This window comes from Heptranchias perlo, chromosome 29, assembly GCF_035084215.1.
Source record: "Heptranchias perlo isolate sHepPer1 chromosome 29, sHepPer1.hap1, whole genome shotgun sequence".
Lineage (NCBI taxonomy): Eukaryota > Metazoa > Chordata > Chondrichthyes > Hexanchiformes > Hexanchidae > Heptranchias > Heptranchias perlo.
Window position 1 is genome coordinate 13,388,161 of NC_090353.1, and position 26,848 is coordinate 13,415,008.

At 42.9% G+C, this 26,848-nt stretch overlaps 1 protein-coding gene across 2 annotated transcripts in view; it reads right to left on the reverse strand.

Moving 5' to 3' along the window:
• The window catches only part of sh3gl1b (SH3-domain GRB2-like 1b), a 127,967-nt gene that overhangs the window by 42,910 nt on the left and 58,209 nt on the right, over positions 1-26,848 (reverse strand). For both annotated transcript variants that reach the window (XM_067968111.1, XM_067968112.1), the window contains exons 2-3: positions 14,340-14,408; positions 2,053-2,125 (exon numbers count right to left, since the gene is read on the reverse strand). In XM_067968111.1, the coding sequence (XP_067824212.1) occupies positions 2,053-2,125; positions 14,340-14,408 (142 nt within the window). The remainder of the gene's footprint in view (positions 1-2,052; positions 2,126-14,339; positions 14,409-26,848) is intronic.

Below are 26,848 nucleotides of genomic sequence, written 5' to 3' on the forward strand. Positions count from 1 at the left end.
CACAGAAATCAAAACTGAATTGCTGAATAGGGTTCCAAAACAGTAATAAAAATCCTGAAGTCCAATTTAATAAAAAGGAATTTAACTTATTCAGTTGCCGTAGCAGTGGCCCTAGTCACAGGCCTTAATTCAAAGTATGGTGTTTTTACAGTTTTTATGGGGCGTGTCGGATTTTGAGAGTTTAGCGGGCTGGCATACATGTACTGCTAGAATTTGCTGTAGCATGGCATCTAACAGGCGTCTACACGGAGGGAAAGAGGGCAACTCGGATCTGAGTGAACAGGACAACCAACAGGGTATCTCCTTAACCAACCAGATTGATGGATTGAGAAATAAACAGCACAAAGACTGAGAAGGAAGTTGAATTTATCCATTGTAAATTACATGTCAAATCAGGTACAGAAACAGAAATGAGGGAAAGAACGACTGGATTAAGAGTGAGAGAAAAAAGAAACGGCAAAAATTTTTTAAAAAATTAACTCTTAAAATCTCCAACAATTAATATCTGAAGGAATGAGATGCCACCTTGTAATAGTTAATTTTCAGTGCCAGAGGGGTTGACTGGCAGTAATTAACAATTATCATATCGTCAAAATGGTACTCACACTTGAAATGACAAGACTTAACTGTGGTGAGCTGGTTTTGTATCTACCACCCAAATACAGTAACTTCATGGCATTCGATGGTGAGGCACAATGAGATGCCATTTTTGAGAAGATAACGGCCGAGAAGCGCAACTTTTGGATATTCATGTTTAACTGCGCATCTGCCCCTCGCCTGAAGTTGCTGTACCATTTGCGCATAAATAGCGGTGAGTGTCATTAGCCTCACCGTTAATTTGACAGCAAAATCTGGCCCGTAGTAAACTATTAGTGGCTTGGTGTTCATACTGGTTCCTTGTTAACTATATATTGTAACAGCCAGGAGCACCTTCAAACAAACTGTGGAAGACTAAAACAAGATCAAACATAACTTCAACTGTCCTCAGACTGCGTCTTTCTTCTGCACAATTATATTAACAGCACGGGGAATCTGAAGGAGCCGCAATTGTAACCGAGTAAAATGATGTGACTGGTAAACAACCCAGACACTCCAGAATGTATGTAGCCTATTGACAGCTGCAAGCGGTTACTTGAATTCCTACAGTTATTATAGGTATTGATCATTTAAAACATTTTTTTGAGGCTGTACCACTAAAATATTTTCCTTAAAGACATAAGAAATTGCAGTGAAAAGGACAATTATGATGAGTGAGTGTAGCCAGAAAAGCACAGTCAGCATTTACTATAACACAGCCTTCACTATCTAGTTTAATCTAGTCTCTATAAAAAAAGACTAAATTCACTTCAACATTCCTAAACAGCATTGCAGTACATTGTTCCATGAAGTGCCCATTGGTGGTCCCTCTCACTGAACATCACAGGGACTTAAGTGTAATAATGATCAATAAGTTATGTGAATGGCTAAAGTCCCTAGTGCAGGACACCAAGGCTGAAAAGAGTAAAAGAGAAGACAAGGTAAATCAAAATGTAGTGGTTAGGTATCATGTTTGGGTTTTAAAAACATGCAGACACAAGACAAGGCTGAGGGAGACAAGAAGTCCACAGTTATGAGGTCCCGAGAAAGGAGGAGTTAGAGTACAGGATAGTTCTAAGACTTTTGATTTCAACACAACAACAATGCAGGGAGGAGGAAGAACATGTAGCATGATGTATTTACAGCTTAGTAGGAAGAGAAGTTTCTGCAAATGTGTGCACAAATATAGCCTGGGGATCCCCCCTCTCAGGCATTTAATCTCTTTGTGGGGAAGCACTCAAACTCTGTTCCGTACCATTCCACAGTACCGTGGATGAGATAGGAAATCAGCAATGGAGGGATTGACTTCACTCCCAATGCTCCAGGTGTTGGTGTTACACCCTGCCCCAAAACATTTTTTTTTAAAATAGCATTTTGAAAAGCAAATAAGGAAACACTGAAAAGATAAACACTAGAAGTGCCTGATTAATTTAGGTCTATACACCATTTACAGCTCAACATTTCAGGAAGTCTTACCTGGATTTGGCTGCAAGTATTCCGTAGTTTTTGTTAGGACATCGGCGACAGCTTTACTGGTAAGATCCACTTTCTAAAACCAAGCAACAGAAGGGTTACCAATAACTATTGCACTAAGTGTTACAGCGTCAAGAAGCCACAACAGAAGAATCATACGAATGTCACTGAACTGTAAATTGGAACATGCACATCATTCAGTTCACCCATGTAATTGACTTCATGCACATGTGCAAAAAGACTTCCACACAGCTCACTCGCCTAATGCCTCACTTAGTCTACAGAGCTATGAAGAAAAGTGTTTCTTAATTCTTATTTGTGCGAGGGTAGCAAACAATGAAGAGTTTTACACAGAACTGATGAGACAATCTTGAAGCCCTATCTAAACCAATTACCACACATTTCTGAGTTGAACAGCGTCAAAGTTATCTGGCACCGTCATATATGGGATCAACTTCTACATTCAACGACTTACCTCAAGTCCTTGTTTTATACCAAGTATTGTGGCATTTGGCTAAAGTCTTGTGTTAACTTCTGTGCACTAGGTCTTTCCCCACCACCCCCCCAAAATGAACTGTTTGAATGGAGTTTGAAAGGATAAGAAATGGGGCTGGAGGGTACAGCGATAGGTCTGAAGGTGCCACTGCATAGAAGAGCAGCTAATTTCCAGCAATCTTCTCATTTGCAATTCAGTTCCCTTGAGCCATGTCACATCCACCAGCTTCGCTGGTCGCCTGCTAGTGCTGCTGTGGAACAGTCAGTTGGGAAGTACCCAACAGTGTTCCAGACAGATCTCCTGCCTTTCTGCGGGGAAACAACTAGTCTCTGTACAACAGATCAGGAACGCGCTGTGGGGGAACTATAAATACAGTGAGCCCAGAGTTCACCATCCCATCGCACAGTGCTACTCTACAGGTGTACAATTCACCAAATGGGTATCCCACGTACAAAAATAAAAGAACGAACAAGTACCCGGAACAAGGAAGTACCGAGTGGAATTGTAAACTTGGTTTGGGAACGGCAAACAAAGGGGTTGAAATCTATTTGATTGGAGGAAAAAAGGTACAATTAAATAGAAAGGACAGATTTACTGAGATTCATGAATCTGTATCAGTGTGTAAGTGCAGTGCCGCAATAAGTCATGCAGGCTAGAAGATCTCAAGTTCCACCCCTGGTCTGTGGTCAGTTTTTTGATATCAGCCGGTGTAGCATCCGAGATGCTACAGTTAGCCTTTGCACCCCGAGGTTAGGGAGAGGATTTGGGAAATCAGTTTAGTTTTTTAACCCCAATCACTATGTACCGACCCCTGCTGGAAAGTGCACATGTATGGGTGTCAGTTGATGTTATGGAAGTGAAATAGGCATTCTTTGTGATGGAGAGGTAGAAACCTGATTGGACATACTCAAACGGAATCGTGGGAAAGATAGGCATGGATTTTGGAGGCAAGAACACATTCAAGGACTTGGGAAAGGGCAGAAGGTTGGAGATGGGCCAGTAGTTTGCAAGGGTAGAGGGGACAAGGGTTGTTTTTTTGGAAGGGGGGGGTGGTGGGTGTTGATTAGAGAGGGGGACAGTATGCGAGGAGAGGAAACCATTTACAATGTCAGCCAATATGGGGGCCAGGAAGAGATGTTAGGTGGTCAGCAGTTTCGTGGGAATGGGGTCAAGGGAGCAAGAGGTGGGTCTCATGGACGAGATGAGTTCAGAGTTGGGCATGAAGGGAGACTGGAGAGAAAGCAGAGAGAGATGCAGGTTCAGCGATAGAACAGGGGTGGGCCTGGTGGGAGAATTTGGCTTGTGGGCAGGGGAAAGGGGGATACAAAAGAGTCAGCTGAACAAATGGTCTTCATCTTGGTCACTTAGAAGTCCATGAGCTCCTCACACTTGTTGCTGGAGGGTGCAAGGGATAGGAGAGAGGGATAAGGAGACAGTTAGTAGTGGAGAGCAGAAGTCAGGGGATATCTTTGCTCTCCATGATGATCTTCGAGTAGTGGGTGGTTTTGGCAAAGGAGAGTGAGGCCTGTTAGTACTACATGTGGTACAGCCAGATCTGGTGATGATGGCGAGACCAGTTTTGCAGGTGATTTACATAGGAAATTACACAGAATCTACAGTACAGAAACAGTCCATTTGGCCTAACTGGTCCATGCCGGTGTTTGTACTCCACACGAGCCTCCTCCCACTCTAAATTAAATTATTGCTTCAAGTGAAAGCGCCAGAAATTGCCCACCAACACAATGGCCAGACTCACATGAAGAATGACCACTTGGGCAAGGTGTTGAAAAGCTGCAGTTACTACAGAACCATACCCCAGGAAAATTCTGTGCCTTCAGGAGTAGAGGGAAGAGACTAGGGGAAAAAAAGCTCAGTGAAATAATGGTTTATGGTCATGTGCAATGGTAGCTGGCAAGTGAGCTTGTGAGTGTTGTATTAGTTTCTCATTGTGTTAAAGCATTGTTGTTTCACAACTGTTGCACATTAAAAGTTAGGATCATTCATATTTAGAAGGGATATTTGAAACATCTGGAGTAAGTAATGAGAACAATCATTATTTAACAACCTGGTATTAAAAAGACCATTTGTTACAGGCTATTCTGTCCAAGATGAATGTATGGGTTAAATGCAGTATTCTTCTGTATGCATACTTAAGCTAGCCGTACTTGGCTAGACACTTCTCCGTAAGGAATCAAGTGTTTTGCTTTTTAACATCCAGTAGATAGCAAGAAAGGCAATTCTTTTCACCGTGAAACCTGTTCTACTTGTTCTCACCAGTTCACTCCATCTGTCTTTCCTTTGCATCACAAACTTCACATCCTCAGGTTTGATTAAAAACTTACTTAGTGCACATGCAATGTTGAACCAATTGCAGAAACCAAGTGCATTTTAAGTGAAGCAGCTGGGCTTTGGTAAATTGTCACTTTTTGGCCCAAGACTGGATCATGACATGGGGAAAATGCTGGAGTCTATAATTAAAGATAGGGTGACTGAACACTGAGAATTTTCAGTTAATCAGAGAGAGCCAGAATAGATTTGTGAAAGGTAGGACGTGCCTGACAAACCTGATGGAATTTTTTGAAGAGGTGACTAAAGTAGTGATGATGTGGAGATGCCGGTGATGGACTGGGGTTGACAAATGTTAGGAATCTTACAACACCAGGTTATAGTCCAACTGTTTTATTTGAAAATCACAAGCTTTCAGAGGTTTTCTCCTTCGTCAGGTGAATGTGTAGTAGTGGACAGGGGAATGTCAATGGATGTTATTTATATGGACTTCCAGAAGGCATTTGATAAGGTCCCACATAAGAGACTGTTAGCTAAGATAGAAGCCCATGGAATCGAAGAAAAAGTACGGACTTGGTTAGGAAATTAGCTGAGCGAAAGGCGACAGAGAGTAGGGATAATGGGTAAGTGCTCACATTGGCAGGATGTGACTAGTGGAGTCCCACAGGGATCCGTCTTGGGGCCTCAATTATTCACAATATCTATTCATGACTTAGATGAAGGCATAGAAAGTCTCATATCTAAGTTTGCCGATGACACAAAGATTGATGGCATTGTAAGCAGTGTAGATGAAAACATAAAATTACAAAGCGATATTGATAGATTAGGTGAATGGGCAAATGGAATTCAGTGTAGACAAATGTGAGGTCATCCACTTTGGATCAAAAAAGGATAGAACAGAGTATTTTCTAAATGGTAAAAAGTTAAAAACAGTGGACGTCCAAAGGGACTTAGGGGTTCAGGTACATAGATCATTGAAGTGTCACAGCTTCCACCACCCTTTCAGGTAGTGCATTCCAGATTACAACTTGCTGTGTAAAACAGGTACAGAAAATAATCAATAAGGCTAATGGAATGCTGGCCTTTATAGGACTAGAGTACAAGGGGGCAGAAGTTATGCTGCAGCTATACAAAACCCTGGTTAGACTGCACCTGGAGTACTGAGAGCAGTTCTGGGCACCGCACCTTCAGAAGGACATATTGGCCTTGGAGGGAGTGCAGCGTAGGTTTACTAGAATGATACCTGGACTTCAATGGTTAAGTTACGAAGAGAGATTACATAAATTGGGGTTGTATTCTCAAGAGTTTAGAAGGTTAAGAGGTGATCTGATCAAAGTTTAAGATATTAAGGGGAACAGATAGGGTGGATAGAGAGAAGCTATTTCCGCTGGTTGGGGATTCTAGGAGTAGAGGGCACAGTCTAAAAATTAGAGCCAGACCTTTCAGGAGTGAGAATAGAAAACATTTCTACACACAAAGGGTGTTAGAAGTTTGGAACTCTCTTCCGCAAACGGCAATTGATACTAGCTCAATTGCTAAATTTAAATCTGAGATAGATAGCTTTTTGGCAACTAAAGGTATTAAGGGATATGGGCCAAAGGCAGGTATATGGAGCTAGATCACAGATCAGCCATGATCTTATCAAATGGCAGAGCAGGCACTAGGGTCTGAATGGCCTACTCCTGTTCCTATGCTCCTAATTCCCAGTATTTGCTCTGCTGATAATAAAAACTATTTGGGATCCTTACAAACTGATGCCTCTACATCAGAAAGGTGAGAAGTAAAAAAAACAGACTTGTTCTAAAAAGTCTTCTGTCATCCAGTCTGAGAAAAAAAATTCTAGAACACCTAAGCAAGAACCAGATAGTCCAGTGTGAAATCAAATTGTAGAAAAACTAGGCTGTGGGGGAAATAAGAGGACCGTATGTTCCATCTTTTTTGCACTGATCAAAGATAAACCCTTTCTGGAGCATAGTTGTGTCAGTTCTCTCTGGGAGGGGAAAATAATTCCCCTCTAGGCAGAGATGCACCCTTTTGAGATACCTAAACAAAGGGCCAGCGCCCGCAGTGCAAAATAATAAAGGTTGAAAAAAGTAGATGATGAGATAAATTAAGGGATTTGGTGACACTAAGCTAGGATTTTCAAAATCTTTAGTTTGTAGCAAAGAGGGAGGACCTTGTGGGAAGGGGAAATTTAAGGATACTTTTGTATCATGGTAGGTACAGCACAGGAGGAGGCCATTCAGCCCATCATGCCTGTGCCGGCTCTTTGAAAGAGCTATCCAATTAGTACCATTCCCCTGCTCTTTACCCATAGCCCTGTAATTTTTTTTCCCTTCAAGTATTTATCCAATTCCCTTTTGAAAGTTACTATTGAATCTGCTTCCACCAGCCTTTCAGGTAGTGCATTCCAGATTACAACTTGCTGTGTAAAAAATGTTTCCTCATGTCGCCTCTGGCTCTTTTGATGATCACCTTAAATCTGTGTCCTCTGGTTACTGATCCTTCTGCCACTGGAAACAATTTCTCCTTATTGACTCTATCAAAACCCTTCATGATTTTGAACACCCCTATCAAATATACCCTTATCCTTCTCTGTTCAAAAGGAGAACAACCCCAGCTTCTCCACATAACTGAAGACCCTCACCCCTAACACCATTCTAGTAAATCTCTTCTGGACCCTCTAAGGCCTTGACATCCTTCCTAAAGTGTGCTGCCCAGAATTGAACACAATACTTCAGCTGAGACCTAAGCAGTATTTTATAAAGGTTTAGCATAACTTCTTTGCTTTTGTACTCGATGCCTATTAATAAAGCCAACAATCCCATGTGCTTTTTTTTAAAAAACAGCCTTCTCAACTTGTCCTGCCACCTTCAAAGATTTGTGTATGTGCACCCCCTGGTCTGTCTTTTCCTGCACCCCCTTTAGAGTTGTACCATTTAGTTTGTATTGCCTCTCCTCATTCTTCCTATCAAAATGTATCACTTCACACTTCTCTGCGTTAAAATTCATTTGCCATGTGTCTGCCCATTTCACCAGTCTGTATGTCCTCTTGAAGCTTATCACTATGCTCCACAGTGTTTACTACATTTCCGAGTTTCGTGTCATCTGCAAAATTTGAATCTTTAGGATCAAGAGAAGACAACAGTGTTGGAGGAGGGACAAATGAAGGTCCGTCCTTTTAAATTCTTTCATCATGGTGTGGCGATGGGGCATCCCAGATGGAGGAAGACTAAAGATAAAGATAGTGAGGGATGTTAATTATGTTTAGGTGCCGGTTAAGTGTTTTGAATGGGTTTTTCCTCCAGAGAGAGAGGTCTAAGGCGGCACTGAAACTACACTGTAGGAAGATTAGCATGTAAACACTTTGTATACTCATCTAATGAACGGGTCAACCTGTTTGCTGCAGAAACCCTCATCCATGCCTTTGCAGTTGCAACCACAGGGAAGTCTATCGTCAATTTGTCCGACCACACCCTTCAACCAGACGAAATCGAAGTTCTCAGCCGAGGGCTCAATTTCTGCCCCACTACCAAAAGGGACCCCATCGGTCTCGCGGCGGACACAGAGGAATTCATCAGGAGAATGAGGCTCCGGGAATTCTTCCACAAATCCCAAGATTTCAGCAGCGAACCCAATGAGACAATCAACGATCCGGAACAGCAGACAGAGGGATCTGCGGTACATCAACCCAAGAAGAAAGAGTCAAACTGGACTCCTCCGGAGGGTCGCTGCCCTCAGCTTGACATGTATGCTCAAGCTGTCAGGAAATGAGTCAATGCCAGATTCATCAGCCGCACTCACAAGACAGTCCAGAATGTCACCCGAGCACAACGCAACGCCATCAACGCTCTCAAGACCAACCGCAACATCGTCATCAAACCAGCGGACAAAGGAGGAGCCATCGTCATACAGAACAGAACGGACTATTGCAAAGAAGCATACCGACAACTGGACAACCAGGAACACTACAGACGGTTACCCGCAGATCCGACCAAAGAACACACCCACCAGCTCAACAAACTGATCAAGACCTTCGATCCAGACCTTCAAAGCATCCTACGCGCTCTCATCCCACGTACTCCCCGCGTGGGAGACTTCTACTGCCTCCCAAAGATACACAAAGCCAACACACCCGGACGTCCTATCGTATCAGGCAACGGAACCCTGTGTGAGAACCTCTCTGGATACATCGAGGGCAACCTGAAACCCATCGTACAGGGAACCCCCAGCTTCTGTCGCGACACTACAGACTTCCTACAAAAACTCAGTACCCACGGACCAGTTGAACCAAGAACACTTCTCACCACGATGGACGTCTCGGCACTCTACACCAGTATCCCCCACGATGACGGCATCGCTGCAACAGCATCAACAGTCAACACCAACAACTGCCAATCTCCAGACGCCATCCTACAACTCATCCGCTTCATCCTGGATCACAATGTCTTCACCTTCGATAACCAGTTCTTTACCCAAACACACGGAACAGCCATGGGGACCAAATTCGCACCCCAATACGCCAACATTTTCAGGCACAAGTTCGAGCAGGACTTCTTCACTGCACAGGACCTCCAACCAACGCTATACACCAGATACATCGACGACATTTTCTTTCTATGGACCCACGGCGAAGAATCACTGAAGAGACTACACGATAACATCAACAAGTTCCATCCCACCATCAAGCTCACCATGGACTACTCCTCAGAATCAGTTTCTTTCTTGGACACACGAATCTCCATCAAAGACGGGCACCTCAGCACCTCACTCTACCGCAAGCCCACGGACAACCTCACGATGCTCCACTTTTCCAGCTTCCACCCTAACCACGTCAAAGAGGCCACCCCCTATGGACAGGCCCTGCGAACACACAGGATCTGCTCAGACGAGGAGGAACGCGATGGACACCTACAGACGCTGAAAGACGCCCTCGTAAGAACGGGATATGACGCTCGACTCGTCGATCGACAGTTCCGACGGGCCACAGCGAAAAATCGCATAGACCTCCTCAGAAGACTAACACAGGACGCAACCAACAGAGTACCCTTCGTCGTCCAGTACTTCCCTGGAGCAGAGAAACTACGCCATGTTCTCCGCAGCCTTCAACATGTCATCGATGACAACGAACACCTTGCGAAGGCCATCCCCACGCCTTCAAACAGCCACCCAACCTCAAACAGACCATCGTTCGCAGCAAATTACCCAGCTTTCAGGAGAACAGCGTCCACGACACGACACAACCCTGCCACGGTAACCTCCGCAAGACATGCCAGATCATTGACACAGATACCACCATCACACGAGAGGACACCACCCACCAGGTACATGGTTCATACTCCTTTGACTCGGCCAACATTGTCTACCTCATACGTTGCAAGAAAGGATGCCCCGGAGCATGGTACATTGGCGAGACAATGCAGACACTGCGACAACGGATGAACAGACACCACGCAACAATCGCCAGACAGGAGGGTTCCCTCCCAGTCGGGGAACACTTCAGCAGTCAAGGACATTCAGCCACCGATCTTCAGGTAAGCTTACTCCAAGGAGGCCTTTGAGACACACGACAACGCAAAATCGTCGAGCAGAAATTGATAGCCAAGTTCCGCACCCATGAGGACGGCCTCAACCGTGATCTTGGGTTCATGTCGCGCTACACGTAACCCCACCAGCGAATAAAAGTTATCTGTTTTTAATTCAACGGGTCATTTTCAGTCTTTCTCTTCCTTTCGGATGTTTCTCCCTCTCTCTCTCTGTTTTGTGTTCTGGCCGTTTGTATATTCGGTGGTCCTGTAGGTAACACCTCTCTGTCTGAACACTTTGATTGCCTTGAAAACGGGCAGTTGGAATGATTATCATTAATCACCAGGTATTGTTCTCTGAATATAAATGCAAAAGGTTCAAGGATTTCCTGACATTCACCTGACGAAGGAGGAAGCCTCCGAAAGCTTGTGATTTTCAAATAAAATTGTTGGACTATAACTTGGTGTTGTAAGATGGTTTACATTTGCAGCTGAAGGCATAGCCTTTAGTGGTGGAGCGATTAAAATCGTGGATGCATAAGAGGCAAGAACTGGAAGAGCCCAGAGATCTAAGGGCTGTAGGGTTGGAGGAGGTTACAGAGATAGGGAGGGCTAAGGTGGCACTGTGTCTGCTGATGAAACCCTCATCCATGCCTTTGTTACCTCAAGACTCGACAATTCCAATGCTCTCCTGGTTGGCCTCCCATCTTCCACCCTCCATAAACCTGAGCTCATCCAAACCTCTGTTGCCTGTATCCTAACTCGCACCAAATCCTATTCACCCATCACCCCTGTGCTCGCTGACCTACATTGGCTCCCAGTCCAGGAACGCCAGATTCACATCCTTGTTTTCAAATCCCTCCATGGCCTCGCTGTCTCCCTATCTGTGTAACCTCCTCCAGCCCTACAATCCTCCGAGATCTCTGTGCTCCTCCAACTCTTGCATCTTGCACATCCCCAATTTTAAATCGCTCCACCATCGGCAGCAATGCCTTCAGCTGTCTGGAATTCCGTCCCTAAACCTCTCCACCTCTCTCTCCTTCTTTAAGAAGCTCCTTAAAACCTACCTCACCTGTCCTAATATCTCCTTATGTAGCGCCATGTCAAATTTTGTTTGATAACGCTCCTGTGAAGTGCCTTGGGCTGTTTTACTACGTTAAAGGCGCGATATAAATGCAAGTTGTTGTTGATTTTGAACAGATTAACACCTCCATAAAAATAGCAGCCCTAAGAATTTCATACAAATTTGTTAATTGCCTATATGCTGATCTTCTTGCAGTATAATTTCAATGCACAGGTATACTCTATGCATGCTCCTCTTCCTCATTTACGTGCTGCCCCATGGTGACATCCCCCTCCCCCAGTATCTCACAACTACCCCCCTCAGTAACTCACAACCCCTCCACCCAGTAATTCACAACCCACTTCCATATGTACACTGGCAACACCAGCTCTACCTCTCCACTAGCTGTCCCGATCCCTCCACTACCTCTGTGTTGTCAGATTGCATGTCCGACATCCAGTCTGCAATTTCTTCCAGCTAAAAATTGGTAAGACAGCTCCCACCACAATCTCGATACTCTTGCAGCCGATTCCATCCCTTTTCCCCAGCAGTATCTAAGGCTGAACCAGACTGCTCACAACCTTGGTGTCCTCTTGGATCCTGAGCTGAGCTGAGCTTCTCACTCTATATCCTCTCCATTACAAAGATCGCCTACTTTCACCTATATCACCCACCTCTGCCCTGCCTCAGCCCATCTGCTGTTTGAACCCTCATCCATGCTGTTCTTACTTCCAGACTTGACTATTCCAGTGCTCTGCTGGCTGGCCTCCCATCCTCCACCCTCCATAGACTTCAGCTCAGCCAAGACTCTGCTGCTAAAACACATCCAGTTCCCCCTCACCCATCACCCCTGTCCTCGCTGACCTACACTGGCTCCCAACCAACCACCCACCGCCCCCCACCCCCACCACTGCCTCAAGCTTAAAATTCTCATTATTGTGTTCAAATCCAGTCTTGGCCCACCTCATCTCTGTAGACTCTATTAGCAATACAACCCCCCCTAAATTCTCCGTTCATCTGACTTTGGCTCTGGCTCTTCTGCATCTCCCCCCTTTTGCCCCACCACTGGCAGCATCATTCCTCCCCCCTTTTCAACCATCTAGGGCCCACGCTCTGGAATTCCCACCCAAGTCCTTCTGCCTCTCCACCTCTCTCTCCTCCATTAAAGGCCCTCCTGATAACCCATCTCTTGACCAAACTTTTGGTCACTGCTCGAATAGCCTCTTCGTTGGCTGGGTGTTCAGTTGTTTTCTTATACCTCTGTAATGCACCTTGAAATGTTTTTTCTACATTAAAAATGCAAGTTGTTGTCGAAAGAAGGGTACCCCAAATGCATAGAACATAAACAGTTTAGAAAAGATAAATCCAGAACACTACATCAAACTAAAATGAGATAGTAAAAGAAAGGAGCATAAATGCAAATAAATTTTGAACAGTAAATTTAGAACAGGTGTGTGCATGTGCAGGGTTGTAAGTTCTTTCCAGATGGGAGATTGGAAGGCTTTTCTCCTGTTATGTGATATGAGGAACTTGCGCAAAACACAATTTTCAAAATCAGGAGTTTAAGAACACGCGATTATTGTGGGGTTTTGGTACAGGACACTCAAATCAGTGGCATTAGTTTGCACATTTGACAAGATAGTCCAGTACTGATGCCAATGATTAATTACTGATCTGAAAGGTGATGCTCATAGCTAACACAATCACTGCAGGAGAGTTTTGCATCACCAGTGGATTGATTAGTGTAAAATACAGTACAAGCTAGTGTCGACCCTTCAAACACTACAGCCAAATTACTTTAAAAATGTTTCCTTAAGGTGCTGACTCTTGCTGGGGTACGGTCATACAAAGTAACTCATCTAAGTGGCTAATCTTCACGCAGGAGTAATACAGACCAGGAAGATCTCTGGCCTGTTCAGAGTGAGTGGATCGCAGCCAAGATACCTGTACGGATGCTACAATTGGTCTCAGCAGCCCTGGGCTTAGATTGTGGATTGTGGGGGGGGGGGGAAGGAAAGAGAGAATATGCTGATAACATTTCCCCCAAGAGTTTAGGTGCTACTTTGTAAAAATGTGTTAGATTTTAATATTGTTGTAAATGATCTAACCTACAATCCGTGACTTAATGTATCCTGGCTTTGTGTTAATGTACAGCGTATTAGCCAAAGCTGAGTGATTTATGACCTCAGATCAAGCAGGAGAGCCAAGCAAGTCTCAGTGGAGCAAGAAAACTGAGGCAATTTCCTCTCTTTCACAACATATCCATCAAGACTCCCATCAGAATTGTAAACCAGAGTTAGTGAGCATTAAAGCTAGATCAGTAAACATGACGAAAGCAACAGAAGACTATGTTGCATTACTGGTAAAATAGGTCAAATTACAAAACTGTAGCTAGTACAAAGTGTTATTTGCAAACATTTTATTAGTGGCTACAATCCTGACTAATGTCTTGCTCAAGGGTCGTCCTCAGAAACATTGCAGTACTCTGCATTACAGAATAATGAACACGGGGCTGCGGCTTGGGTCCCTCAACAGTGAGCCCCTGAATTCAATCAAAGCTGTGGCAAGTTGTTAAGTGGAGGTCAGGCACTTCCCCATAGAAAGATGAAAAAATGATAAAGCCCAATAGTTTAGTTGTACTAAGATACTTTTGCTTGCTACAGGAGGGCAAACCAAGCCTCCCAAAAGCATTCTCTTGCTTCTGTGTTTGAGAACAAGAAAGAGAGGCTACAGTACTAAATCCTAATTTGGTCAACATCCCATAGCTGCGCAAGCCCAGATACACATGGGGCATTAAGTCTGCCAAGGATAATCAGAGAGGGAGAGGCAGTTTACAAGTAGTCCCTGGGCCATATTTTGAGTACTAACAGTTTTTGTCCGTGTAGTGTACGATTTGAAGTAAATCCATTAATTCACCTACCCGCTCCATCTCTTTGAAGTCTTCATCGAGCTTGGTTCCTTCTGCACCACCCACCTTTTCGCTGACAAGCTAGGGAGAACCAAACAAAATCGTATGAACTTCCAAAATAAGAAATTGTATCAGTACTTACAGGACACTATGCCATGCCACATTATCAGCATACCAACATAAACATTGGTAGCCTTACAGCAATTAAGTAAAGCATACAATTTCTATGTAGTCCAACAGTTGTATCAAGTTCAGCACTGTCACCTGGCTAAATTTAATGTTTTGGTACTAAGAATTTATATTTAAAAAAATGCTTTCAGGCTGGGTGATACTCTTGTGTGACACTCAATTCATCACCTCAATCTGCCCTCACCACTGTTGACATATGTTATACCACTCAAAATGCTTCTTGTGGACACAATCCTTGGTTGGAAGGGCAAAATCTGTAATTGTACTGGTGGATATTTTTCCACAGTTCCAGTTCAGATATCAAAAATTTCATAAGCTCTTACTGAGGGAAAAAAACCCTAAAGCGAGGCTCCGTAAAAATCTCACTGACTCGCCATTACTTTTCATTAATATGACATGGTAGCCATCTTGCATGTTGGGCAATCAGATCCTGTTGAAAACAAAGTGGAAGTGTTGCTGACTTTTATCTGAATTTTAAAAAGTAAATTAGTTATAGAAGGGGATGTATTTAACCTAGTGACTTATCAATGTAAAACTCTACTACAAACTACATATGCACCCTCATCAGTTGGTTACATTTCATCTGATCACTTCTTGCTTGGTCAGGGCCTTACTAAGAAATTATATTATGTAAGCAGATCTCTTATGGCAATGCTCATGATAAATAGCATTATACATCATACCAAGTAATGCACAATGGACTATTCTGCTACAGTGATTCTATGTCCCTTTAAGGGCAGAGTGATATTGTTCTAAGTGAGCACAGCCCAAGATCACTTGCAGATTAATTGCTGTTTGGTGAGGGAATTTTGAAGATTGGAATGTACTGGTTCAAGTTGTAGGTAAGGAACATTCAAAACTTACTTTGCATTTGCACTCACCGGCAAACCTTTTAAAATTGATATTAGTGGACCTCCTGTGGCATTGCTCGTGGCAAACTGGCTGCTGCAATGTTTTGTAATGAACATGTATGATTTTTGCATTAAAATGAGAATGTGCCCCTTGAAGGTTATAAACTTCAATTGCTCAGTCAACACTGGCAGGAAATTAGAACCCAGGCTGAATTTCATCAAATAAAGGATTGCAGATATTATCATTCTAATGTTTTCCTTCCTTGGAGAGGTTTTCTGAACTTTCCAAATGACTCAGAATAAATATTATTAATTTGCATAAAATAGCCTATGCCAAGTACAACACAAGTGTGATACTTACACGACTGGAGGTGTCGGCAGATGGGCATAGATCTATCTTCATTAAAAATCTTAAATCCACACGCTTCCTGACAACTTTTTCCATTATAAATTCCGATTTCCACATTTATAATGGGAACTGCCTATGTAAACTTGTCATCCTGTAATTACACCCCCCACCAATGCGACAACTCCACCTTTTAGAGAAGGTTGGAATTAGACAACAAGTTTACAGAGGTCGCTTCCATTATAAATGTGGACATTGGAATTAATAACGTAAAAATTAAAATATTGAAGTAATTACAGAATGAATTACTTTAAAATGGGGGCTGAATTACTTCTGTGCATCCCAGTCCAAATCCCCTACCCCCACAGCCTCTAATCCTGCCTCATCTGAAGACTGCATCTGGTCTTCATTTTTGTACACAAGGAATAAAGGACAGGAAATGACCAGGTCCAATGAACTGGCCCCATACCGTCATGGTACAACTTACGCACACCATGACTCCCATCCATACCCGCAAGAGATCGACTGGTATTGATTAAAAGTCACCCGTATTCTTCATATGTTACACAAGTTCTTGTAGAACATTCCCCTTCACTCTGTTAACAACACCTATTTGTATAGCACAGTGAATCCCTGACTAAGTGAGCAATGCCATGGGAGATCTGTAAATCCACAGTTACTGTGGTCAATGTTTATTGTCACAATCCCTCAATCATCTGATCACGCCCAAATTTAAAACCAAGTAGAGGTTGACCACAAAATCTAGTAGGGCTCAGCTTAACAGAAAACAAATATGAACACTGATGGACATCATGCTTCCAGTGGTATGGAGAAAGATTGTGTTTCCAAGATTTGATCATTTACAGTAAATTCTTTCTAAATAGAACCCGTAAAGAGATACAAGGAGTGCATGAGGTCAGATTTATGTTCGCCTGGAGCCAGGTGTATTGAGTACTGCAAGCACAGTATCCGGAAAATTCTGCATTCTATATTTGTTGATTTACAATCAGTTAAAATAACAAATTTTCCTGCAAGAACAGCTGTATTCTTTTGCCATTCAGAAATTAAAATAGGGCATCCCAAGATGTACAACAATAGTTGCAGGAGGTCCTACACAGCCAAGTTTGAAAACCACTACCCTACAATATCTTTATGCCATCACACCTATTCTAATGTCCACGTTTTGTCTCTCTCCCTCCCACTCCTGAAAGCACTGACTAATGTTAAGGCAGCCTTCCATGGGTACTGGTTGCCCTTCAATAGGTTTCCAAAGGGGCCATTCCTCACATGTGTTAAGAGTCAATCTTCGTAGACTATTCAATGATATAGCCAAGCACAATCGCACCCTCACATGACTTCCACACATGGAGCTTTCCAGTGATTGGAGACACAAACCCTGTCCGATTACTTCACTGCCTAGCCCAAAGCACTGTAGCACCCCAACGGCCTCCCTGGCTGAGATCAACTAACTCAGCACAGCTTGTGATTAGACTCAAGACCTGACCCACCGAGGTTTCAATCACAAAAATAAAAATCTCGGGTTTTTTGTGGAAGACGAATTGCCACCACAGTTGGGTCAGCAATGTAACTACAGAAAAGTGGCTTAATTAGTTCCAATGGTCATTGTTAACAGCACCACTCAGTGCAACACTATGCCTTAAACACACTGTTCTAAAGTCATACTTTATGAAACAGATAGGTGAATTTGTGAGAAAAATATTCCTGTTAGAAGAAATTCAGCCACGGCAAAAAACATTTCTCAACATGGGTGTCATTACTGCTAGAAACATTGAATTCCCAGCCTACACTTAAGCAGAATAATTTAAGAACATTAGGCTGGATCATGACAGGTGATCAATAAAACAGCATAAAATTCATTAAAAAACGTTATATTTATAGCACAAAGCAAAATTCCTGCCGTGGTGGGTAGAGAGAGTCAGGACACAAAAGTTGACAAACCCCAAACTTGTCTATCATTCTACCTTTGTATTAAAGGTCTCATTAAAACAGCAAGATTGCCGATTGCACAATATGAGATTTAATATCATACCAGTTTTTTTTTAAAAAAGAAATTACTTTCAGGTTTCCCCCCCCACAGCCCGCGCAATTTCTCCTTAAAGCTGTTCCCATGGTTATCCCCACTTCGGTGCCTTGGCAAAGTGGCCAGCCATTCGTCATGTCAGCAGAGACACTGAATGTCAACAAACTATTTTACCATGGGAAGCATCATAGCAAACCTTGATCTTGTCCTCATCTGACATCCACCTGTGCAATTTTCAGTGGAAGTCACTGGACAGCAAATCAGGAACAGTAAGGCTGCTTGATTTCTCCTTTCCCCAGCCCAAGGGCACTGACCAATTGTAACATCCCTACTGCTGCCCCAGCTGAGATCAGCTAAATCATCATAGGCTCAAGATAGAACCTAGGAACTTTCTGGTCCATGGGCCTCAGGTCCACATATGCAGTGCCTTCAACAACTGAGCCATTAGTGTGCTCAGTTTCGCTCATTTGCCAGCTGTCTACAATATGCGCATTTAGCCTGAGAACACTTCAAAAATAAAGCCAGCTTGACAAGTCAAGCATTAATCCACCTCAAAGTAGCCGAGGTGACTCATAAGAAATAGGAGGAGCAAGCCATACGGCCCATGGAGCCTGCTCCACCATTCAATAAGATCATGGCTGAACCTCTATCTCAATACCATATTCCCGCTCTCGCCCCATACCCCTTGATGCCTTTTATATCCAGAAATCTATCTAGCTCCTCAAATATATTCAGTGACTTGGCCTCCACAGCCTTCTGTGGTAGAGAATTCCACTGGTTTACCACCCTCCGAGTGAAGAAATTTCTCCTCATCTCAGACCTAAATGTCCTACCCCGTATCCTGAGACTGTGACCACCCCCCCTCCCCAGCCAGGGTAAACAGCCTCCCTGCCACCAGTCTGTCTAGCCCCGTCAGAATTTTATATGTTTCAATGAGATCCCCTCTCATTCTTCTAAACTCGAGTCGACTCAATCTCTCCTCATACGACAGTCCTGCCATCCCAGGAGTCAGTCTGGTGAACCTTCGCTGCACTTCCTCGATGGCAAGCATATCCTTTCTTCGGTAAGGAGACCAAAACTGAACACAATATTCCAGGTGTGATCTCACCAAAGCCCTGTATAACTGTAGTAAGACATCCTTGCTCCTGCATTCAAATCCTCTTGCAATGAAGGGCAACATACCATTTGCCTTCCTAACCGCTTGCTGGACCTGCACGTTTGCTTTCAGTGACTGGTGTACAAGGACACCCAGGTCACTTTTACATCAACATTCCCCAAACTATTACCATTTAAATAATATTCTGCCTTTCTGTTTCTCCTTCCGAAGTGGATAACTTCACATTATACTGCATCTGCCATGTATTTACCCACTCACTCAACTTGTCTAAATCGCCTTGAAGCCTCTTTGCATCCTCCTCACAACTCACGATCCCACCTAGTTTTGTGTCGTCAGCAAACTTGGAATTATTACATTTGGTTCCCTCATCCAAATCATTGATATATATTGTGAATAGCTGGGGCCCAAGCACCGATCCCCGCGGTACCGCGCTAGTCACTGCCTGCCACCCCGAAAAAGACCCTTTTATTCCTACTCTCTGTTTCTTGTCTGTTAACCAATTTTCAATCCATGCCAGTATATTACCACCAATCCCATGTGCTTTAATTTTGCACACTAACCGCTTATGTGGGACTTTATCAAAGGCCTTCTGAAAATCCAAATAAACCACACCCACTGGTTCTCCCTTATCTATTCTACCAGTTACATTCTCAAAAAACTCCAGTAGGTTTGTCAAACATGATTTCCCTTTCATAAATCCATGTTGACTTTGTCTAATCCCGTTGATATTTTCTAAGTGTCCTGTTATCACATCCTTTATAAAATAGACTCTAGCGTTTTCCCTACTACTGATGTTAGCCTAACCGGTCTATAGTTCCCAGTTTTCTCTCCCTCCTTTTTTAAATAGTGGGGTTACATTTGCCACCCTCCAATCTGCAGGAACTGTTCCATAATCTATAGAATTTTGGAAGATGACAACTAATGCAGCCACTATTTCCATGGCTACCTCTTTTAGTACTCTGGGATGCAGATTATCCTGTCCTGGGGATTTAAGGGCTTTCAGTCCCATTAATTTCTCCAGCACTATTTTTTTTTCCCCTAGTACTAATTTCCTTTAATTCCTCCTTCTCACTAGACCCTTGGTTCCCTAGCATTTCTGGGAAGTTATTTGTGTCCTCTTCCGTGAAGACAGAATCAAAGTATTTGTTTAATTGCTCTGCCATTTCCCTGTTCCCCTTTATAAATTCTCCTGTTTCTGACTGTAAGGGACCTACATTTGTCTTCACTAATCTTTTTCTTTTTACATACTTGTAGAAGTTTTTACAGTCCACTTTTATGTTCCTTGCAAGTTTAGTCTCAGACTTTATTTTTTCCCTCTTAATCAATCTCTTGGTCCTTTTTTGCTGAATTCTAAACTGCTCCCAACTCAGGCTTGCTACTTTTTCTGGCAACTTTATATGAATCCTCTTTAGATCTAATACTATCCTTAATTTCTTTTGTTAGCCATGGTTGGTCCACTTTTCCTTTTGTGTTTTTGCGCCAGAAAGGAATGTATAATTGTTGCAATTCATGCATTCGTTCCTTAAATGTTAGCCATTGCCTATTCACAGTCATGCCTTTATTGAAGCTTCCCAATCTATCATAGCCAACTCACTCCTCATACCTTCGTAGTTACCTTTGTTTAGATTTAGGACCCTAGTTTCGGATTAGACTATTTCACTTTCCATCTTAATGAAGAATTCTATCATTTTATGGTGACTCTCCCTAAAGGACCCCGCACAACAAGATTGTTGATTAACCCCTTCTCGTTGCACAATACCCAACCTTGGATAGCCTGTTCTCTGGCTGGCTCCTCAACGTACTGGTCTAAAAAACCATCTCGTACACACTCCAGGAATTCATCCTCCACAGTATTATTGCTAATTTGGTTTGGCCAGTCGATATGCAGATTAAAGTCATCCATGATTACTGTAATACCCTCGTTACATGCATCTCTAATTTCCTGTTTGATGCTGTCCCCTACATTACCATTACTGTTTGGAGACCTAGACAACTCCCACCAGTGTTTTCTGCCCCTTGGTGCTTCTTAACTCCACCCAGACTGATTCTACATCTTGATTTTCTGAGCCAATATCCTTTCTCACTATTGCTCTGATTTCACCCTTTACTAACAACTCCACCCTACCTCCTTTTCCTTTTTGCCTGTCCTTCCTAAATATCGAATACCCTTGGATATTCAGCTCCCAGCCTTGGTCACCCTGCAGCCATGTCTCTAATTGCTATCATATCCATTTACATCTATTTGTGCTGTTAATTCGTCTACCTTATTACGAATGCTTCGTGCATTCAGATACAGTGCCTTTAGATTTGTCTTTTTAACATTTTTAGACATCTTAACATTTTTTTGTACTATGGCCCTACTTGTCTTAACAACATTTTTTCGTACCCGGACCCCATTTGTTGTATTTGTTTGTACGCTCTGTCCCTTCCTGACAATCTGGTTATCCTTACCCCAATCATTTTCCTGCACGGCTTCTTTGTCTTTTCTCTTTAGCAGTCTAGATTTCTCTCCACTGGGACCCTGTCCCCCTCCCCTTATTTAGCTTAACACCCTATCTACCTCCCTAGTTAGTCGATTCGCTAGAACTCTAGTCCCAGCATGGTTCAGGTGTAGTCCATCCCAACGGAACAGCTCTCTTTACCCAGTACTGGTGCCAGTGCCCCACGAATCGAAATCCACTTCTCCCACACCAATCTTGGAGCCATGCATTCATCTCCCTGATTCTATTGACCCTATGCCAATTTGCTCATGGCTCAGGTAATAATCTAGAGATTACCATCTTTGTGGTTCTGCTTTTTAATTTAGTCCCTAGCTGCTCAAACTCTCTCAACAGAACCTTTTTCTTAGTCCTACCTATGTTGTTGGTACCTATGTGGACCACGACAACTGGATCCTCCCCCTCCAAGTTCTTCTTCAGCCTGGAGATGTCCTTAACCCTGGCACTGGATAGGCAACATAGCCTTCGGGACTCATGCTCCTGGCTGCAGAGAACAGTGTCTATCCCCCTAACTATACTGTCGCCTACTACAACCACCTTCCTTCTACCTCAACTCCACTTACTCATGATGGGCTTGCTCCTCACCGTCCATTATTGCCAAGACCCTGTTATAGGAGACAGGATGATCCAAATAAGTTAATGCAATTGCAATACACTGCTCCATACAAAATTATGTTCACAATTCCATTAACCTCTTAACAAAATTAGTTCACACTCTTCAATCAAGTCAAAAACTCTTCCTGGAACTGGAAAGCCACAATTGAAGACAACTAGGACAGATCTTTCATAATGTGCTGTGTTGTTTGGCTTATTTAATGTAGATATCAACAGTAAAAATAAAACCATACGTAAGGAGTACAGGTTCATAGCTCCTTGAAAGTGGAGTCACAGGTGGATAGGGTGGTGAAGAAGGCATTCAGCATGCTTGGTTTCATTGGTCAGAACATTGAATACAGGAGTTGGGATGTCTTGTTGAAGTTGTACAAGACATTAGTAAGGCCACACTTGGAATACTGTGTACAGTTCTGGTCACCCTATTATAGAAAGGATATTATTAAACTAGAAAGAGTGCAGAAAAGATTTACTAGGATGCTACCGGGACTTGATGGTTTGACTTATAGGGAGAGGTTGGATAGACTGAGACTTTTTTCCCTGGAGAGTAGGAGGTTTAGGGGTGATCTTATAGAAGTCTATAAATTAATGAGGGGCATAGATAAGGTAGATAGTCAAAATCTTTTCCCAAAGGTAGAGGAGTCTATAACGAGGGGGCATAGATTTAAGGAGAGAGGGGAGAGATACAAAAGGGTCCAGAGGGGTAATTTTTTCACTCAAAGGGTGGTGAGTGTCTGGAACGAGCTGCCAGAGGCAGTAGTAGAGGCGGGTACAATTTTGTCTTTTAAAAAGCATTTGGACAGTTACATGGGTAAGATGGGTATAGAGGAATATGGGCCAAGTGCAGGCAACTGGGACTAGCTTAGTGGCATAAACTGGGCGACATGGACATGTTGGGCCGAAGGGCCTGTTTCCATGTTGTAAACTTCTATGATTCTAAGCAGTAAACACTATGTGATATATTAGTTGTCAGATACTCCTCAGGTACTTAAACATTTACCACTTCTATATTTTGGGTCATGGGAATCAAAAGGTCTGCACTCCGGTTCCCCATATTTGCATGGTTAAACCAGCTCTCTTATCCTGACAGAACCGTAGGCCCATGAAAGCAAGCAGTGAGCACATGAAATTCAGACTCCAAACTACAGAAGTATTAAATGTAAAAGTGCCTTTAATCCATCCCTTCAAATTGCTTCCACCACTAGCGATAGACCTGTAACCACCAGTACTTCATGAGGATCAAATTTAAAACCCAGGTCTTCAAATCCCTCCACGTCCTACCTCTGACCTTTCCTAGACTTGCGTTATCTCCTTTGTCCTCCGATACTCTGAATCTGGGTTCCTGTGCACCCCCCGTTCCCTGCTCCACTCCACCATTGGTGGTAGACACTTCAGCTGCTTTGGCCCTACTCTGTGGAACTCACCAGTTGTAGAAGACTCATACGTTGAGAGCTTGCAGCACTAGCTAGTAAACCCAGTGTAAAAATAGATTAACAAAGCATAAAGCAGGAATCAAATGTGGGCCTTCCTGGTTCAGTTTCTCACTAGGTACAGAGCCTTCAGTGACCTATATTTTTGGTTTTGAGAGATAATCAGACAACATATTAAATGCCATAATCCTTCCAAGTTTGAGATTTAGTTCATTCAGGATTAGAGCAGTCCTTCAAGGTTTGAGTAATACCCATTTTCAAAAGCAGGTAGTTATCCAGAAATGTTTTCTCAAATCCTATTTTTAAACTTACGAACCCATCCAATGTCTAAGCAGGTTTATAATACTCTGTTCTTATACCCCATTCCACACTCAGCATTTTCATACTTTCATTTCTTGAATAAAAATGTCCACAAAGCAATACGATAGAAGCAAATCTTCATGTAACTCTATTGCAGCCAACAATTTAACATGTTGGACTGGAAAAATAGGCTTGTGAACAGAAATCCAAAACCTCCAGCCCCCCCTCACCTAACCTCCAGTCCAACAAACATTAGTGGCCCCCAGATATTGAGACACCAAAGAATTCATTCTCTAGCTATTAACCAAGGTGTGGCCAGGGCTGTTTGACAATCACTGTACAACAAAAGGGTCAAATGTTCGGTGGGGGAGTGGAGGAAATAAGAACAGGATTGCTGGAGATTTGAAATAAGAACAGAAAATGCATAAGTCAGTCAATACCTCGAAGAGAAAGACAGGTTTACGTTTTGGTTGGGATCCTTAAAGTTCCTAAAGAGACACGAGCATGAAGCAGCTTAAACCACACTCAAATGCACCTCGCAAGAAGCCACCCACTTTTCCTTATCAAGTTTCAACATATAGCAACAGCTGATGACTAAATGTAGCATGATGTGGAGATGCCGGTGATGGACTGGGGTTGACAATTGTAAACAATTTTACAACACCAAGTTATAGTCCAACAAATTTATTTTAAATTCCACAAGCTTTCGGAGGCTTCCTCCTTCGTCAGGTGAACGGTGTGGAAACACCATTCACCTGATGAAGGAGGAAGCCTCCGAAAGCTTGTGGAATTTAAAATAAATTTGTTGGACTATAACTTGGTGTTGTAAAATTGTTTATAAATGTAGCATGTTAGAAGACAGCTTCACATTTGCTTCCCCATAAACACGTTATTGCCAATGACATCAAATGAATTGTGGCAGTATGGGAGCCGCACCAGACGTAAAAAAAGTTCATTTTTAATAAGGTAAGTATTTTTTTGTAAAAAAGGCACCAAAACGAACGTGTATGTAGTAAAGTTTCCTGCATTTTGCCTCTCCTTTAAGAAAATGGGAAAGGGAAAAGATCACATGGAAAGCAAACGCACCACACAGTAATTTATTGAAAAATCGCTATTGTTTGCTCAGTCAAAACAAATTGCACTTTTAAGCACTGTCACTGTTCACTGCAAGACATTAATAATACTGATGAATATAAGCTGGAAAGCTAATTAACCCACTGGTAATCACCATTAAAATACTAAATTGATCACTTTTTCTCCAAGCACACAACTGACATCTTGCTTTGATTTAAAACACAATTAAGAGGGCTTCTCACTGAACCAGATCATCCCAGCTGGTAACAATGTTGGATAGTATATCAACCGACTGTCATTACACAAAGTTTGTTACCATCAGTCTAAAAATGATGGAGTGAACATCAATATATTTTTGTAGATTTATGCAGAACTCTCCAGATATGAAGGGACTAGCATTCCATTTCAAATTTATCTCACAAGGAAACTCAGGGATGAGAAAAGACCATTTGACCCATCAAGAAAGAAAGAGCGAACTTGCATTTGTATTGTGCCTTTCATGACCTCAGGACATCCCAAGTAACTTTACAGCCAATGAAGTACTTTTGAAATGTACTTATTAGAATACTGATCTGCATGGAATACAACTGGTACACCTAATACACTGTCACAGAGCAGTCTGGCACAGCTTCTCACATGGCGACTTATGATCAAGATCATTATAGGAACACAGATCAGCAGTGGGATTGCAAATCCTGGTTGGAGGCATTCCTGGAGGTCTGATCATGTGTTGTGCAGACCACATCACATTAAAAATGTTATTGTATTTACCTTATAAAAAGGTATATACTTAATAATACTGGTAACACTCCTATTCCCCTCATAATCAACAGTAATACAATAACTCTGATGGTCTACATATAATTGGTAGTAATAAGTGTAATGCCCCGATATCCTACCTGTTACTAGTAGTAATCCTATAACCCGCTGATATTCATCCTGAAACCAGAGCCAGAAATTCCCTGCACTGCACAAGGTGCGGTCAGGCTCCCCAGTTGATGCCAGTTTTAATAGGCTCCATCTCTCACCCTACCTCCTTGGACTCCGGTTCTGAACTGGGAACCTCAGTCAGAACTGATCTTTACATGGACTTATGACCTGAACCAAACTGAAATATTGCATAAACGGCAGCAGGCTCAATGTTTGGGGCACTTCTCAGGGCACATTGTACTAAACTCTCAATATTTCTAAACCACTCCCTGGGCTAAATCTCAATAAAAGGGGAGTTTTCATAGAATTATAGACATTTCAGCACAGGAGGATGCCATTCAGCCCCCAGAGCTGGTGCTCTCTCCTGTAATCCCATTCCTCCAGATCCTTTTATATTCCTACTTTTCAAATATTTATCCCCTTCCCTATTAAATTAAGTTTTCGTTTCTACCTCAATCGTCACATGTGGAGAAGGATCCCATGGTCTAATAACCCTCATTTGAAAAATATTCCTCCTCCCTTTCCCCTTGGTTCTTCCAGTGAGAATCCTTGGCTTCCATTCCCTAGTTCGCCATTCACCCACCAATGGGAACAACCTTTCACTATTTACCCACAGTAAGGTCCCTAGGTTTCACTCACCGCATTATTGGCTGCTCCCCTCTCAGTGCCGCTCCCACTCACCACGTTGCTGCTGGTGCTACTCCCAGCTCTGCAGGAAATGCTGGTCCCCACACCCACCCCATTCTCTCCACCTACCCCCCGCAGCTTGAGCCTCAATCCCCAGATTCAATGTTCAATGTCCCCTTCTCTCCCCCATTCCCCAGTCTCCACACCAATAGAGAGGAGAGGTGCCCTACTTCAAAGCCTCTCGAGCTGGTCCTTAGAAATACAATGGAAAACGTTAATAATTAGGAGCACTTGAAAGCCAAACTACAATTTGAAAGTCTGGGAAACTGAGTAATCCATAATAAAAATTAGAAGAGGCACTTGGAAGCAAAACTTTCCTGCCTCTGGAGCTTCGGTTACCCCAATTGCACTGGATGTTAAATCCTCAGGTGAGAAGAGCCAATTCCCTAGTCTCCCTCCCTCTCCTACCCCCACCCACCCTCTGATTTCAGAGTCTGAGTTCCCCC